Source organism: Pygoscelis adeliae, unplaced genomic scaffold, assembly GCF_000699105.1.
Source record: "Pygoscelis adeliae isolate BGI_AS28 unplaced genomic scaffold, ASM69910v1 Scaffold227, whole genome shotgun sequence".
NCBI lineage: Eukaryota > Metazoa > Chordata > Aves > Sphenisciformes > Spheniscidae > Pygoscelis > Pygoscelis adeliae.
Window position 1 is genome coordinate 3,787,139 of NW_008825100.1, and position 14,880 is coordinate 3,802,018.

At 49.1% G+C, this 14,880-nt stretch overlaps 1 protein-coding gene across 1 annotated transcript; it reads left to right on the forward strand.

The window, feature by feature from the left end:
• Positions 1-1,421: 1,421 nt before the first annotated feature.
• On the forward strand, positions 1,422-14,543 carry LOC103919642. The gene is made up of 7 exons (XM_009327179.1): positions 1,422-2,881; positions 8,770-8,944; positions 9,721-9,953; positions 10,402-10,693; positions 10,724-10,984; positions 12,730-12,875; positions 13,748-14,543. The coding sequence occupies exons 1-7, from the start codon at positions 1,422-1,424 to the stop codon at positions 14,541-14,543; spliced, it is 3,363 nt and encodes a 1,120-aa protein (XP_009325454.1).
• The last annotated feature ends 337 nt before the right edge of the window (positions 14,544-14,880 follow it).

Here is a 14,880-nt window from a genome sequence, read left to right on the forward strand (position 1 = left end):
CCAGTGCCCCACCATCCCAGCTCTATGTTGCCCTTATGAATCTCAGGCTAACCCCATATCCCCTGCCCAATCTTGTTCTCCTTTACATATGGCACTCACTCGTTCCCTTTGCCTCTGGTTGCCAAGGGAGGGAGTGGACAGGGCTCTAGCAGACACTGATGTCTTATGTGACTGCTGGCAAGTCCATGAGGTCTAAATCCTTAAGAGAAATTTGGAGTCTTTTTATACAAAATAAAAAGACGCCCCTTCCACTTCCAAGGATGACCTAGACACTTAGGCTACATCCTGCTGGCCCAAACTGAAGTTTTGGGATTTAATTCTCCGCGTTGCTCTGAACATGTGATTTAGTCACTTAGGTTCCCTGGGCCTTACAATGCTGAACAAAGATCACAGGAACAGCCTTGGAGACCACACCTTCTCTTTCTGGGCCTCCACTGAGCTGTTATGGGGGGATGATCATTTGGGCCTGTTGCTAAGGGGTCAGGAGGGTGCATTTGTGAAAGTCTGTGGGTGCCTCTGTCTCTGCACTGGAAAGGCCTTGGAAATGCTTGGCTACCAGTCACTAAAGTGTATGCATCTTCCCTGTGAAGGGTAAATCAGAGCACTAAGGGGCTGCAGTGTGACTTTCAGGGACAAAACCACCACCACTCAGCCGCCTTCTTCCTCCTTGCTCCTTGAGCCTTCCAGGAAACCACACTGTCATGTCATCCCTTCCCACCCCCAGCCTCCTCCTTAACCCCCACACTCTTGTCTGCACCCCATTTGAGGGAAAGAACCTCACTATCTCTTGTAAACCTCCCATCTCCTTAGCGCTGCTGTGTGAGTAAGCTGGGCCGGCAGCAAGCACTTCTGAGTATTCGTCACTAGAGTTGAGCAGTGTTACTGTGAGGGAATTGCTGAGGATAGGTAGGATAAACTTCTCCAAAATTCAGATGGGTGGTGTAAGGCCACTGTTGGCTTGGCTAGAGATGGAAAAGATTCCCTGCCCCAAGCTCCATGGCTCATCTCCTAGTTATGCTGCTCTGTTTCTACCCAAGCTGTTGGTGTTTGGCTTCTGCATTCCCTGGAAGCAGGCCTGCTATTGCATCCTGCAAGTCATCACCAGGCTGCTTCAGTAACTCATCTTTCCTTCCATTCACAGGTCTTCTACGCATGGCGACTCAACCCATGTGAGAGGTCTCTTATGTGAGTACCCAGCAGCACACTTTGCTGTCTGTGGTCTGTGGACATTGACTGGCACCTAAGCGACACCCCAGCTCCCTCCTCTCCCCCTAGATGCCACTGTCTTAGAGCCTCCATGTGCATTTGCTATGACATACATCAGTGTTGATGAGAGACAGGAACACTGCCGGGTGATCTTGAGCTGCCAAAATAATCAGCTCTGTGCACAACATGGCTTAAAGGATTTTTTGGTTAGCAGTATGCATCCACTAAAGAACCTAGACACTCATATTTTTTCTGGGGACTTCCACACTCTAGGCTCCTGCCACACAGGCAAGGCACCTTTGGCCAGTCCTGTGGAAAAACGGATGTATCGGAGCGTGGAGAACCTTCACTGGGCAACACCTGCTGACTCTGGGCTGTATTCTCACTGCCGGAGCCTGGATAACGAGATCATCTTTCGCTATAGAGGCACCAGTCAGTGGACAGAAGGCTGTGTGGATGTGGCCCCAGTACAGAGCACATCGGACTCTCTGAGAAACCTTTCTCTCCATGCTAAACAGACATCTCAATCAGCACAGAATGTGCTCCTCCCTCCCTTTGCCAAAGTGCCTCAGTGGCTTTTCCCTTCTGCAGAGGAAAAAGCCCTACACGGGGATGCCAAAAAAGAGCTGAAGGAGAAGCTGAGGCTGCACAGCAGTAAAGTGGCAGAGCCCTGCAAGCCAGTGCGTCCACAGGCGGCCCTGCCTGACCTGATGGCCCGGGAGTTTTTTGAATGCCAGATGTGCCGGCAGTACAAGAACGGTTGTGCTGTCAACTGCTGCATGGTTTTGGTGGAACACACTGCTCTCAGGCACAGCCTCACAGGGAGGCAGAGACTGTGTTTTGCACACAGGATCATCAGTCCAGAAGACATCAAGCAGGAGGCTCAGAGGAGGCTTCAGCTCCGAAGGCAGAACAGCTCCCCCAATTTGCCCCTTCAGCATGCCGGGGAAAGCCATGAGATGGCCAAATGCAGAACAGCAGAAATCCTGGAACAATATAATGGGGAAACAGATGTCAAAGCCACATTGGGACAGAGCAAGAAAGGCCGCTGCAAAGGGAGGCTGTACATACCCACCTTTGAAGAATTCAAGCGAATGAGAAGTAAGGAGGCAAATTCATCTGCCAGAAGCAGTGGGCCAACAGAGTGCTTGAATAAGGGTCTGCCAGCAAACCAGACCCTGGAGGAGGAGAAAAATAAGAACGTCTGTCCAGAAGCTCTGGGGACCAAAGCTGTGAATGAAGCTGCTGTCACAGCGGAGGATGACGACGATGTGTTCCATGAAAACCACACCTCTGCTGGCTTTTCCCAATATTCAGCCACATGGGATGGTTTCAGAATGAGCAGCCTTGAGGTGAAGGACAGAACCTTCCAGATCTCCAGCCCGGATAGATCCCTGGTCCCCATTTGCTCTAGCCCTATTCCACGATCACCTTTGCAGGCAGTAGCAATACACAGAGCTGGGCAGGAGATCTTCAGTGATGAGCAGCAGAAAGGAGAGACAAGACAATTAAATGATGTCCTCCACCTTGCAGGGCAGTCGCTGGCTTCTGAAGCCCAGTCCTCTTGCTGTTCATCGCTGCTGTTAGAAGCCACAGACTTATCCAGCTATGGAGCTAAACTACAAAAAATGAAGGATGAATTCATAGGTTCAGCCCTGGAACTTATTAAGAAAAGGTAACATGCTCTGTGGGGTCACCTGAAAGCAGTTCCCTTGTTAACAATCTGGTCTCTCTTCTGATATGTACATTTAACTCCTGTAGCATAAATACGCTGTCGGCAGAGCCTTTCATCTTAGGGTCTCTGATTGATAGCCACATGGACGTGTCTTTAAGCTGTTGAACTTAAACTCCACCTTTGCATGGGATTAAACATCAAAAGCATTTTCATCTAGACTTTGCCTTTTTGTACACCTTAATCCTGTCCAGACAGCAGCCATTAATAGTCCTGACACCCAATTTCCCACCCATTTTATTTCTGTAATAAATTCTTGAAAGGTTTTTTTTTTTTAACACCTTTTAAAAATAGAGGACAGCAGAGGGATACAAAGTACTAAGATGATTCCTTTGAAAAAAGGTGTAGAGTCTGTCCCACCACTGCAGAACATGAATTTAGGTAGTGTGACATGCAGCAACAAGTGCTTTCACTTGTGGCCCGTACGTACTGAACTGGCAAACAAATGAGAGCAAGATTGCTGCTATGAGCCTTTAACCACCCTCTGGAGACCAGTACAGGCAGCAAGTGAAAGTACTCACAAATACTGTCCTTCTGCCTACTCAGACAGCATAAGTAGTGACAGAAAATACTTGTGTAAAGCCTTCCTCCCTCTTCTCCAACCAGGGTTTTCCCCTTCTCTGGGTAAGATGTTCAAAAGGACTGCTTTCTCTGTCCTGGTTTTGGACACTGCAGTCCTGTTACCTCCCTCCTGCCAAAGAAATGGGGATCTCTTTCTATGCAAGCAGGTGGCCCAACAGGAATCAGCAAAGTTCTGGAAGCTAGGAATTTGGGGCAGTTATCCCTGTCTTATCACTAAATAAGGCTGATGGGAAAATGAGGAGTAAGTGTTGGTGGAGTGGTTTGTTTCCATACGCTTGGTGTTCAGGACTGGCTTCGCAAAGAATTACATTTGACTTGGTTCCTGGCTGCTTCTGACGTCCACAGATGCGGTGTGTGAAAAGCCAGGGCATCAACCTCGTACACTGGCTTGGTATTTCTGGAATGCTAGAACTCTGAGACTGGACTCGGGTTTTAGAGGAGATGATAGTGACTTCTGCACAGGAATGAGAGTTGTCTGAAAGAACTTCTGTGGAGCTGAAGCTCCCCATGTAGGCAGAGCCAGAGTGACAAGCAGAAATACTTCTGCAACTTTATAATCCAAAGGGAAGTAGGTGGTGTCAGAGCCCTAAATGCTTCCTTCAGCTGTCCAGCCCAGCCTTTGTGCCTTTGTTCTAGAGTATGAAAACCCAATGAAGAAACAGATGAGAAAGTTATGGTATGCAACCATTTTCACTGAGTAGGCTATTTTTATCATTGATGTGAAATGAAATACACAGAATGGCACAAGCCGTGAGAACAGCATAAGAACAGCTGTCTCCGGGCAGATCAAAGGTTTGACTAGTATCTGGAGCCTCAGGTGCATGCATAGCAAAGTATACAGGAACTGGGTAGTGCATATGATCTTTCTTCCTACTACTCTTCCAGCCTCCAAACACTTTCTGCCCAGGGCCTTTATGGTTTCAGTGTGGTTTCTGGCTTTTAATATCTGCAGTGTTTTTTGTTTCTGTGAATATGTTCAGTCTCCCTAGTTGGATTTGTTAAAATATGTGAGGTGATTTTATTAACACCAAAATGGTAATTGATCTAAAAATTAGAATGACAGTGGTTCCAGTATTAGAGAGGTTGTTTCATGTGAAGGACTCACCCTGGCCTGTTTATTTTCCATAGTAATAACAATTAATGGTAAAGGTTGTCATTTCTTCAGGATAGCAGGAGAAAGACAAATCTGTTGGCAGTGCCAAAGTACTGGTTAGTGGGAAAATCCCATTTCCTTTATCGGGAAATTTCTCAATTTTCCATCATTTTCACCCGAGACTGTAAAGTGCCTGAATATTCATTTGTTACTCAAGCTGATTCTCACTGCAGAGGTTGGAGACTCTTTGTCTGGATGTTTTGGATCCTAAATTATGATTGCTGACATCCAGGCCACATTTTTTCTAAGTCTCAAATTAAATGAGCTGAAAGCTGGGGATGTGGTCCCATTTCCACAGATACTGAGCTCAGCAAGCCTTTGATAGAGATGTTGTGATGGAGCGTCACAGAATAAGATAGCTGAAATTGTCTTCTCTTTCTCGTGTTTCTGTGTAAGTGTTACAGTTTTACAAAGCAGTTTTGTCTGGTAAGTTAACTGCCTCCCTAGTAATTCATAGTTAATTACTTAAGACTCATTCAAATGGCTTAATATTTCATCAGTGAAGATTTGATTTTCAGCTTCATAATTATGGCGGCTTTAGCCGCCTCATAGGTCACTGGATACCTTTAACTTAGGTTGTAGTCCTGGCGCGGAAGGGGTGTTGAGATGTAGGTGGAAATTCTGTACACATTTCAATATATAATCTACTTTCTAAACTTGTTTAAGCAGCGAATTGTTCAGGGTAAGGACGTGCAAGGACCTGGGGTTCCTGCCTATGAAATGGGGGACAAGGTGACAACAAAAACCTGCACAAGGAAGCAAAGGACATGACTAAGAAAGAAGGCTTCCTGAAAAGAATGATGGGGTGTATTTGGGATGACACTGGGATGGTGGATACAGTAACAGCTTCCTATAGCAGAGGACTCCAAGTCTGAAAGGCAGGTGCCAGCAGGGAAGGAGTGCACAAAAATGTTTCCGTTAGTCAGAAGGAGTCAGGAACATGTGGAAAGGGCTGAGAACTGCTGGCCTGGACAATGATACAACCATGAAGGATCCCATAGAGACCGTGAAGGAAAGCAGGTGCATTTCCAGTTGTACACCACACATCCAGTGCCTCTGCTTCCATGAAATGATGGCCCAGAGATTTAAAAGGACATTCAGAAAGAACCTGTCCTCCCTGTGCTGGCCCAAGCGTGTCATCTGTCTTGGAGAGAACAGGGAAAACCAACCCCAGGCAGGAAACTCCTATTCCAATAAGTGATTTGATCCCATAGAAGGAAACATGCCAGAGTTCCCCCTTCTGCAGCTCTGCGTAAGAGCAGAGGGGACTGCTTGAGCAGGCATTGGTGTAGAGCCGTTGGCAGCCCGGATCTCTGCCAGGGGGAGGGGACTGGAGGAAGCGGCAATATCCCTTTTTCTTGGCAATGATGTCCCCTCTTCCTCCTAAGCCAGGGACAAAGGTTAAAGGAGCAGCCCTAAGTTTTGGTTCTACAAAACTGCTTGTATCCTCCCTGTTTTGTCTACATCCCTCTGATCAGACTGGTGGTGCGGTGCACAGCAACTACTCTGTGGAGCAGCACTTACCCTCACACGGCATGGCCAGTATCATCATGCAGGAGGGATCTAATCACAACTAGAAGTAGAGCAGTCAGGCCAGGGATGAAGAAATGTCCTTTCACACAATGTGGGTGCTGCATCATTGCCTTTCTTACCTCTAACTGACCAGCCATGGGGTGGGTTGAATTTCTCAGTCTCCAGTCACGCTTCCTTAGCTCAGCTCTCTGGGTAGCATTGGCTCTTATTCCCACTGCAGGTCACGTCTGGAGATTTTTTAAAAATATCCCTTGGGTTAATAATAACAATAACCATTGGGTTATGGAAACCACAATAAGCAATGGCATCTGGTCAGCAGACCTTATCAGCAGAGACCTACTGTCAGCTTCGCTTAGAGAAACAGTAATACTCTGGAGTACTTTCCATGTTTAAGTGAATGATCTTGAAGCACTGTAAAAATGGCAAATGAAAACTCAGCTTCTCTCTGAGAGTATGGTCTGTATGGTGGGAGGTGGTGTGATCAAGAGGAGAAGATAATATTCCGGTTCTGAGCTCTGCTACTGACCTTGGACACATCCCGTTGTCTCTCTGTGCCTCAGCATGGTCCCTTCTTTCTGCATGTTTCAACCAGAAGCTGTTTGAGCAGGAGCAGCTTTTGGAAATGGTGGTTTTCTGGCAGTGGCAGATCCTCTTCAAGAGGTTTCTTGCTCCTTAACCTCTGCCTTTACTCCCACAGGTGTGCCCAGCTGAACTGTTCATACTTTACCCAACTCAATGAAACGTTGATGAAATGGTCTGGCTGGGAATACATGAGGGAGGATATTTTTTTAAACCCAGGTCATTTCAAGACTGATTTTAGATCATGGCCACACAGACAGTTACACTGGACCAGCTGAAGGAGTGGTGCCCCAAATGTGGCTGGGGACAGGAGGGAGGAAGGAGACAGGAACCTCTTAAGCTGGACCGGGCCAGGACAGTACCATGGTGGGAACACAGCCTTGCTGTGTGCCTGCGCTGCTCTTACTGCAAACCTGTAAGGGGGATAATGCAGTGTGTACTACAGACTGCTCTGTGACAGCGCTGATGTTGGTGTCCCCTTTCTACAGGCTGGGGAGAAGAGGCCTGGCGGGGTGAATTGACACTTCCAAATCCACATGGCAGGGAGTTAGCACAGCAAAAAGTAAAAGCCAGGAGCCTGCTGTTACCATTGTGCTGTTGCTGCGCAGCTGCGGCTAAACTCTTTTTAAGTTGGTAAATCCTCTGGTAGTGTCAGCTGGGACCTGGAAGCATAGATGGAGGAAAATGAAAAAGCATCAGCTGGAAAGTTGCAAACCAACTTTTCTGGCCTGACAACAGACCCAGTTTGTGTTCTGGGAGATTTGTTCCCTCTTCAGCGATTTCAGTGTTGGCTGATGGTTTGTTATTGGAGCCAACTGTCATTCATCTTAAGGAAAATGCCCGTCTGTCTCATGTGTTTGCTTGTAGCTGACAGTGTTGGAATTGCACATTAGCAGTATGACCTACCAGCATAAGTTCACAAGTGAAGCCTTTAAGAAGAAGCAGATTTTTGTCATGGGAGACTTTTGTTCAGCATAAAATATATGCATAACCTGAAATATGTTCCAGACAGGGGCTTCCTCTATGTACAAGCATCCATATCCAGTCCTGACAACCTTTCTTTTTAAAGGAATTGAAGCCCATAAAAATTAAGTAAACCAAAAATGAAAAAAATAATATTCTTCCAAGTAGGCTTCATTATGCATGGAAATAAGGTGTCTTAGAGAGTCTGTTAAAAAAAATGTATCACAAGTAGTATGACAAACTACAGCCTGTCAACTGCACTGTCAAGTCAGTGGTTTTGCACCAGACTGTGTCTGTCTGGAGAGGTGGTGTTATCTACAGAGAGGGGAATGTGGGGTTGGAACAGGCTGCCTGTATCAGCCAGGCCAGGCCCTTGTTAGCACCAGACAGCCATGAATAAGAGCATCCCAGAATTGCCAAATGAGAACAACAGACTCTGCCAATCTTTTCAGGACTCTTAAGTGCACCAAAAGGCCTGATCCTGAGTTACTGAAAGCAGAGGGAATCTTTCCAGTGGTTTCAGCGGGCTTGGGATCATATGAGATGAAAAACAGAGGGAAAGCTCATTTAATCCTCTAATCTCTTCAAAGTATTATGGTTTTTAGCAGGTGATTTTCTTCCAGATGAGCAATATGGTTTCTGTGTTGACAACATCTCTTTAAATAGCAGCAAATGTGGATATGGCCTACTTAGAAAGAGGTTTTTCTGGTCTCTATGGCAGAACCTCATGTTTTATGGACACAAAAATACCCTGTTGAACACCCGAGACTTGATATCCCAGACTGATGCTGGCATGAGTGCAATTACCCGATTTGCACTGCTACATTTGAGCTGTGTTTGGAGCCCCTGAAGCACACGCACAGCCATCCATGCCAACCGGTCTAGATTCCTGCCTGCACTTTCCCTGAACTGTTGTGGCTGGTTGTTCGAACCTGGGCTTGCTGCTCAGTCTCATGTGTGTCAGGAACAGCAGGTGAACTGCATACGTGATGTTCATCAGAGTCTGCTTCTTCCCCTGCAGCTGCAATGCTGAGACTGCTGCCAAATCCCCCTCCAAGGGACAGTGTGATCTGAGGGAAGCTGATCTCCCACCTCCAGAGGACAGCCAGCAGCCCACAGCGATGTCCATGGCAACAGAGACCTGGGAGGACAAGCCAAGCAATGAGACATCCAGCGACACACCACCTGCAGGGAATGTAAGGGAGAGGAATTCCCCTCTCATCTTGGGCATGTGTTCAGGATTTTTTTTCTTGTCAGAAGCTCTAAGGGATCCCTTCATTGTAGGAACTGGGCAGGCTGGGAGCCTGGGATCTGAAATTACACCAACTCCCATGAGCTATTAAGCTCTGTTAGAAGCATTTCTAGTGCCTTTCTTATTACAGTTAATGAAACAGGAGTCAGTTTTGTGCCCCTGCCTATCTGCCGCTGCATCTCTTGCAGGGAGTTCAGCAATAATCCCTTCATGGCTTTCAGCGTGCCACCAGCCCCTCATTGCTGGACTGCCCGGGAGATCAGACAGACCCCCCTCCTGGTCCCCACTTGGTCAAACCACTAATGTAGGTAAGGCGTAGAGGCTGGAGCTCCTGACCCTGCAGCGCTGAAACGTTCACAGAACGGGGGCAAGCTAGCTCAGATCCCTGGAGGACAGGCTCAGCCCCCACTTTAGGCCCTTAGCCAGGACTATGCTGTTGACTTCTTCATGGTTATTCGACAGCTATGATCCAGCCACCATGGAGCCACTGTACTCAGAGCTACACAACAGCAAAGGGAGAGGGGTCCTTGCTGTTAGGACTAGGCAAGACAGAGGGACCTGGGGGGACGGATTTCCTAATGATCATGTAGCAGAGCTGCATTTTCAATCCCACTGCTGATGAGTTGCCTTTTCTCTCCTTTGGCAACTGAAGTCCAGTGGCTGCAAACCAGGTGCTGCTTTGACCACTGCCTTGCTCCAACCCACTTGCCTTTCTTGCAGACCCCCAGTCCCGGCTGCCGCCGCTCCAGCTCTGACATCGTCCATGAGAGCACGGATGGTGCCAAGGCCCAGCGGGATTGCCGGCTGCGGCCACACTTCAGTGACCCTATGCCGACAGACTCGGTGAAGAGGAAGCAGCTGGAGCTGAAGATTGCAGCTGCAGCACGGCAGCACGCACAGAAGCGCCGGCAGGAGCGAGACTACGGTACCCACATTCTGCACACTCAGAGGGGGTTGATGGGCCACATGCCGAGCCCTGCTACACTGGTGTAAATATGGAGTGACTCTAATGACCTGGGGGAGGGAAGCATTCTGGGTTTAACCCTAACCCAGGTGTGCAAGAAATCAGGATCTATTCTGCTGTGTCTCTGTCCCTGCCTGGCAGATGGCAGGGGAAGAGAGAGCCCATATGAGTTCACAGGTATGGGCAGTACACGGATGACAGGCCCCAGGCTTCACCTGGGAGCCATTTACTTCTGACTCTCACCAGTCTCAGCAGCAAAACCGGTGGGGAGACAGCTTTCACCCGATCTAGCCTGCCCCCTCCAAGGTTCCTACCACTCATGGCTGTGCCAGCTTGAGCTCCTCAGGTGAGCTCTGTGCAGCTGGCAGTGCCTGTAATGATTTGTGTCTGTTCTCAGGTCCAGTGGTAGCAAAAGCCAACCTTGGCCATGGTGGCAGCTTTGATGAGACCCGCCGCACCCCACGTGGCTCCCTCCGCTCCAGACATCATTGGAGCAATGTCAGCAGCCTGAGCACGGACAGCGGGATTGTTGGCGTGAATGATGTCCGGGATGACCTGGATCCCAGAGAGGCCACCCGGACCAAGTCAGCGGATGTGGAGAGGGCAGATAGTGGCATTGGCCAGATGCCAGCCAGAAAGTGGAGGAACAGGGCATCTGAAACGCTGAGCTCCCTGCAGGCCTGGGAAGCCCACCGTCCCTGCACCGACTGTGGAGAAAGGGACCTCCCAGTGGAGACGGATGTGCAGAACTGCAATCAGAGGCGGGCTGACCTCTGTGAGAAGTGCCGCAAGCGCAGGACAGAGCGCAAGGAGTCTGTGCTGGAGTTTGTCAACACAGAGGCCAGCTATGGAGAGGACCTGCGCATCATCAAAGAAGAGTTCTACCTCCCCATGCAGGCAGCTGGCCTACTGAGCCAGGAGCAGCTCCTGGGCATTTTTAGCAACATCCAGGAGCTCATCGACCTCAACGAGAACTTCCTGGACGTACTCCAGGAAGAGATCGATCAGGCCTTTGACCAGGTATGATGCTGCGTGCTCTACAGGGGCCGAACGAGGCAGACAGGAATAGGTTTTGCGTTAGTGAGGCAGCATAGATGGAGCAGGGGATCAGGAGGTAGGACTCTCGGGTTCTGGTCATCTGCCCAGTCCCTTGTTCCCTCAGCTATTATAAACCTGTGATTTCCATAGACCTGTGCCAGGTCACAGCTGCTGGCCTCACTCACTGCGCTGGTAACACTACTGACATTAGCAGGCCATCAGCAGTCTAGCTCATTTATCCCATTAACAGGATCTAACTGTCCGAAGTTAGATCCGAAGTTTAGAATCTAAATTACCGAAGTTAGCTTTAAGCCAGTTAGCTTGGACACTGATAAGCATGTGACCATGGTGGCACAGAGCTCAGCTTGGTCTGGCCACCAGAGGGATGGAGGGGACCAAGCTCACAGGCCACGCTCTTACCCAACCCTGAGCTGGCTCGCTTCAGGCTGGCTTGGGTGTATTTGCCTTGGGTTGCAGTTTATTGCAGCTTGCCTCTAGGCTGGCTGCAGGGCTAGGCAGCACAGGCTGCTCCCTGCTCTGGTGACAATTGGCCCTTACAGTTCTGTGTACCAGTTGCTTCTACTGATGAACCTGCCTTGCACAAGGGACTTTCCTACCCCATGAGCGTGGTGGTCAGAGGGCAGAGAAATAGAAATAAGACTCTAGAGCAGCAGACAATCGCTGCAAAGAACACATAAACAGCTCCACACCCTCCTTTCTTCAAGAAACCAAAACCCACTTGTTGCTGTATCAGTCTCACCAGGATGTTTTGTTCTCTAGGAAACACATCCCTCCTTTCCCTCTCTAAAACACTGCATGTCAGACTGAGTGACACATGCCTCAAAAACTGGCAACTTTGACAACCACTCTCATGCACCTGGCACAGTGAAGACAGATGTGCACTGCAGAATAATTTATTGAGACAATGGCTTCTACAAACAGCTGTGGGTTTCCCTATCTCCTCCTCCATCTTGCCCTTTGCAGTCAGAGCTCAGTACTGCATCAAGAAGCCTCCAGGAGCCAGAAAGCTGCTCCCTCTCTTGCTGCTCAAATGAGTAGTGATTGCAGAGCATGTCAGCGTACACCTAGACAAAGCTAAGAGCATTATGTGGCACCAGATTCTTACTATTCCCTTATTTTGTTACACATCCAGAAATCAGAGAACAGCTTACCACGAAATTTATTTTTCACTTAGGCATCAAAGTAGCCAGTAAGAGCATAGCCAGCCAGACCAGTTGCTGAGAACAACTGCAGAAGTTGTTAAGTGCCATGTCTGTTACCTGAGTTAACCTCTGTTACCAGAGGCCTCCTCTGCCCATTTGCTCCTCGATGCTCTCTGTTAATTTATGCACTGCTGCATTAGCCTTATGGCAGACCTGCTGGCAAGAAGGGCCCCAGTACACCCTCCTGACTAGCAGGCTCACTCTGGCCTCTGGCCTTTGAGCCTCTACTCTGGTTAGCTGGCTGAGCTCACAGAAGCAGAGAAGACGTCTCTTTACGTGTAGAAGAGCAAGCAGTTAGGCCAGCTTTCCTTCCCTTCCCCACACGCTGCTTCCCCCTGGACCTGCAGGGACTGCCTTTCCACCAGGAAGGGTGAGCCTAGTTCCACCTTTGGTCTGGTGTTCACCAGATCCTGCAGTAGATTCATGCTGATAGGACTGAACGCAGGCTCCATGCTTGTGCCTCTTCCGAGCTAACCCAGCAGGGGCTGTATTGCATGCTTGCAGGGTGATGATGACCTGATGACCGTGTGCATCGGCGAAATATTTCTAGAGTTCGTCAACATGCTGCCAGCCTTTCAGACCTACTGTCTTCAGCAGTCCTCCTCCGTGAATATGCTCAATGCGCTGGAGAAGGAGAAAGAGTTGCTCAGGTGAGAAAAGGGCTGAGTGTATTCTTCCAGGCTTTGGGGACAGAAGGCACCAGAATGAGGGCGAAGCCTTTGTCAACTCAACTAGATCAAAGTTTTGATGCTAATGTTCTTCAGTGATGAGCTGCTCTCTCTTGGGGTGAGCAGAGTAATTTACTCTCCAAAATATCCAAATATTTGGAGAGTAATTTACTCTCCAAATACCCCTTGATGTCTCCACTGAGGCAGCCAGTTGGTCCCCAGCTGTACACTGTATTCTGTGGTACCAGTGTTTGCCCACTGACCACTGGGCTGAACTTTCACCAAGTAACACCCAGCTGAGAACAGCTCTCAGTCCCTGCGCCAGAGCACAGTTGGATTTCCACTGGGGAACGCCACTGTGTGAAGCATGCATGACTTGAATTTGTTTCCCATTTCTAGCCCTGGCCTATTAGGCAATGTCAGGTGAGTCACTTCTCTCTTTCCACTGCAACAGCTTAAAATGATGACGGTACCAAATTCTTGTTTAGAGTACTTTGTAATCTAATGATGAAAGGAGCTACAAATTAATGTAATCTGATACAAACTGATGTATCTGCCTTGGGCCTACGTCAGTGTGTACCAGAGAAAGATCACACCCTCATTGTTTTACGATTTAATAGAAGACTGCCAGGACGTTACGTGCTAGTGTCCAGGCACCTCATCGCTGTTCTGCAGCTAAGCACAGCTTTTGTTGTTAGTTTTTGAGAAGACAGAATTCACAAGGCTGTTAAAACCAGAGAGGGGGCTGCAGTGCCCAGCAGCTGTCAGCACCACACTGTTCATTTGCATTTAGGATTGCAGCATCTGCTGGCAGAACAGCCACCATTTAATTCCCTCTTCTTAAATCCCGGCAGAATATTCCTCAATGTCTCCCAGAATGACAACACAGCACTGCGGCGGATGAACTTGAGGTCCTTCCTGATGGCCCCTTTGCAAAGAGTCACCAAGTACCCACTGCTGCTCAGCAGAATCATCAAGGCCACCACCGAGTACCACCCAGATCATGGCAGCCTGCGGGAGGCCAAAAGCCGCATCGAGTCCCACCTGGAGCACATCAACATGAAAACCAAGCAGGAGGGGAACACGTGGACCCTCCGCTCCTTTCGCCAGGACAGCAAGAAGAAGAGGGAAGTCATCAACATTGAGATGAGAGAAACCGCCCTCAAAACTGTAGGTTGGCTGCGGGAGGAAACGCGATTTGTGATGGAGGGGTCTCTGCAGCTGGCCCAGCCCCCCGACGGCCAGTGGGTGAAGAAAGGCAGCAAGACCCTGAAGTTCCAGAACATGCAGGTCCTCCTCCTGGTGAACATGAAGCGCGTGTCTGAGTCCAGCCTGGAGTCAGCCGAGCCAGGGCCTGTGAAGGACGCTGTGCTGGTACTCATCAGGGACAAAAATAACGGGAAGTTCCATTTGCTCAGGGAGCCCTTGAGGCTGAGTAATTGCATCGTCTCCACTGATCCTGACTGCGACGACACTTTTGAACTCATTGAGATCAGGCGGGAGGCGTTTGTGTTCCGGGACAGCGACCGGGCACGGACTCACCACTGGTTCAGGCAGATCAGGCGGTACTCAAGGGAGCTGGGCTCCTGGAAGAAGCGGCGGAATGCGCTGCCCAACATCATGATCAGCACCCCTCACACCAGGCCCTGAGTCCTGCATGGGCAGCACGCAGGGAGGTTTGGCTTGACCAGTGCCACATGCAAAGGACCATCAAGAGCCTCGGTGGCCTGAACTTGCTCTGCTCCATGGACAACACAGGGAGGAGCCTGGCCCATGAAGACTCTTGGCAGCACTGGAAGCAAGCATTACAGCCTAACTCTGGTCTCCAGCCTCAGGACTCACAACCTGTTTGTGGCTGATGTACATACAGAGATGGGCTTCCCTCGAGGAGCAGATCTCTGGAGGAAAATACTGAGTTTAACTTGTTAATATTGCACTGTGGGAGAATGATATATGATGCTTACCATTGCATGGATTGTGTTGAAAG

Coding starts and splice junctions, on each gene's coding strand:
- LOC103919642 (XM_009327179.1), top strand. CDS start 1,422: ATGCATCCACTAAAGAACCTAGACACTCATATTTTTTCTGGGGACTTC. Junction 2,882..8,769: donor CTGGAACTTATTAAGAAAAG/GTAACATGCTCT, acceptor CTTCCCCTGCAG/CTGCAATGCTGAGACTGCTG. Junction 10,694..10,723: donor GTGGAGAAAGGGACCTCCCA/GTGGAGACGGAT, acceptor AACTGCAATCAG/AGGCGGGCTGACCTCTGTGA.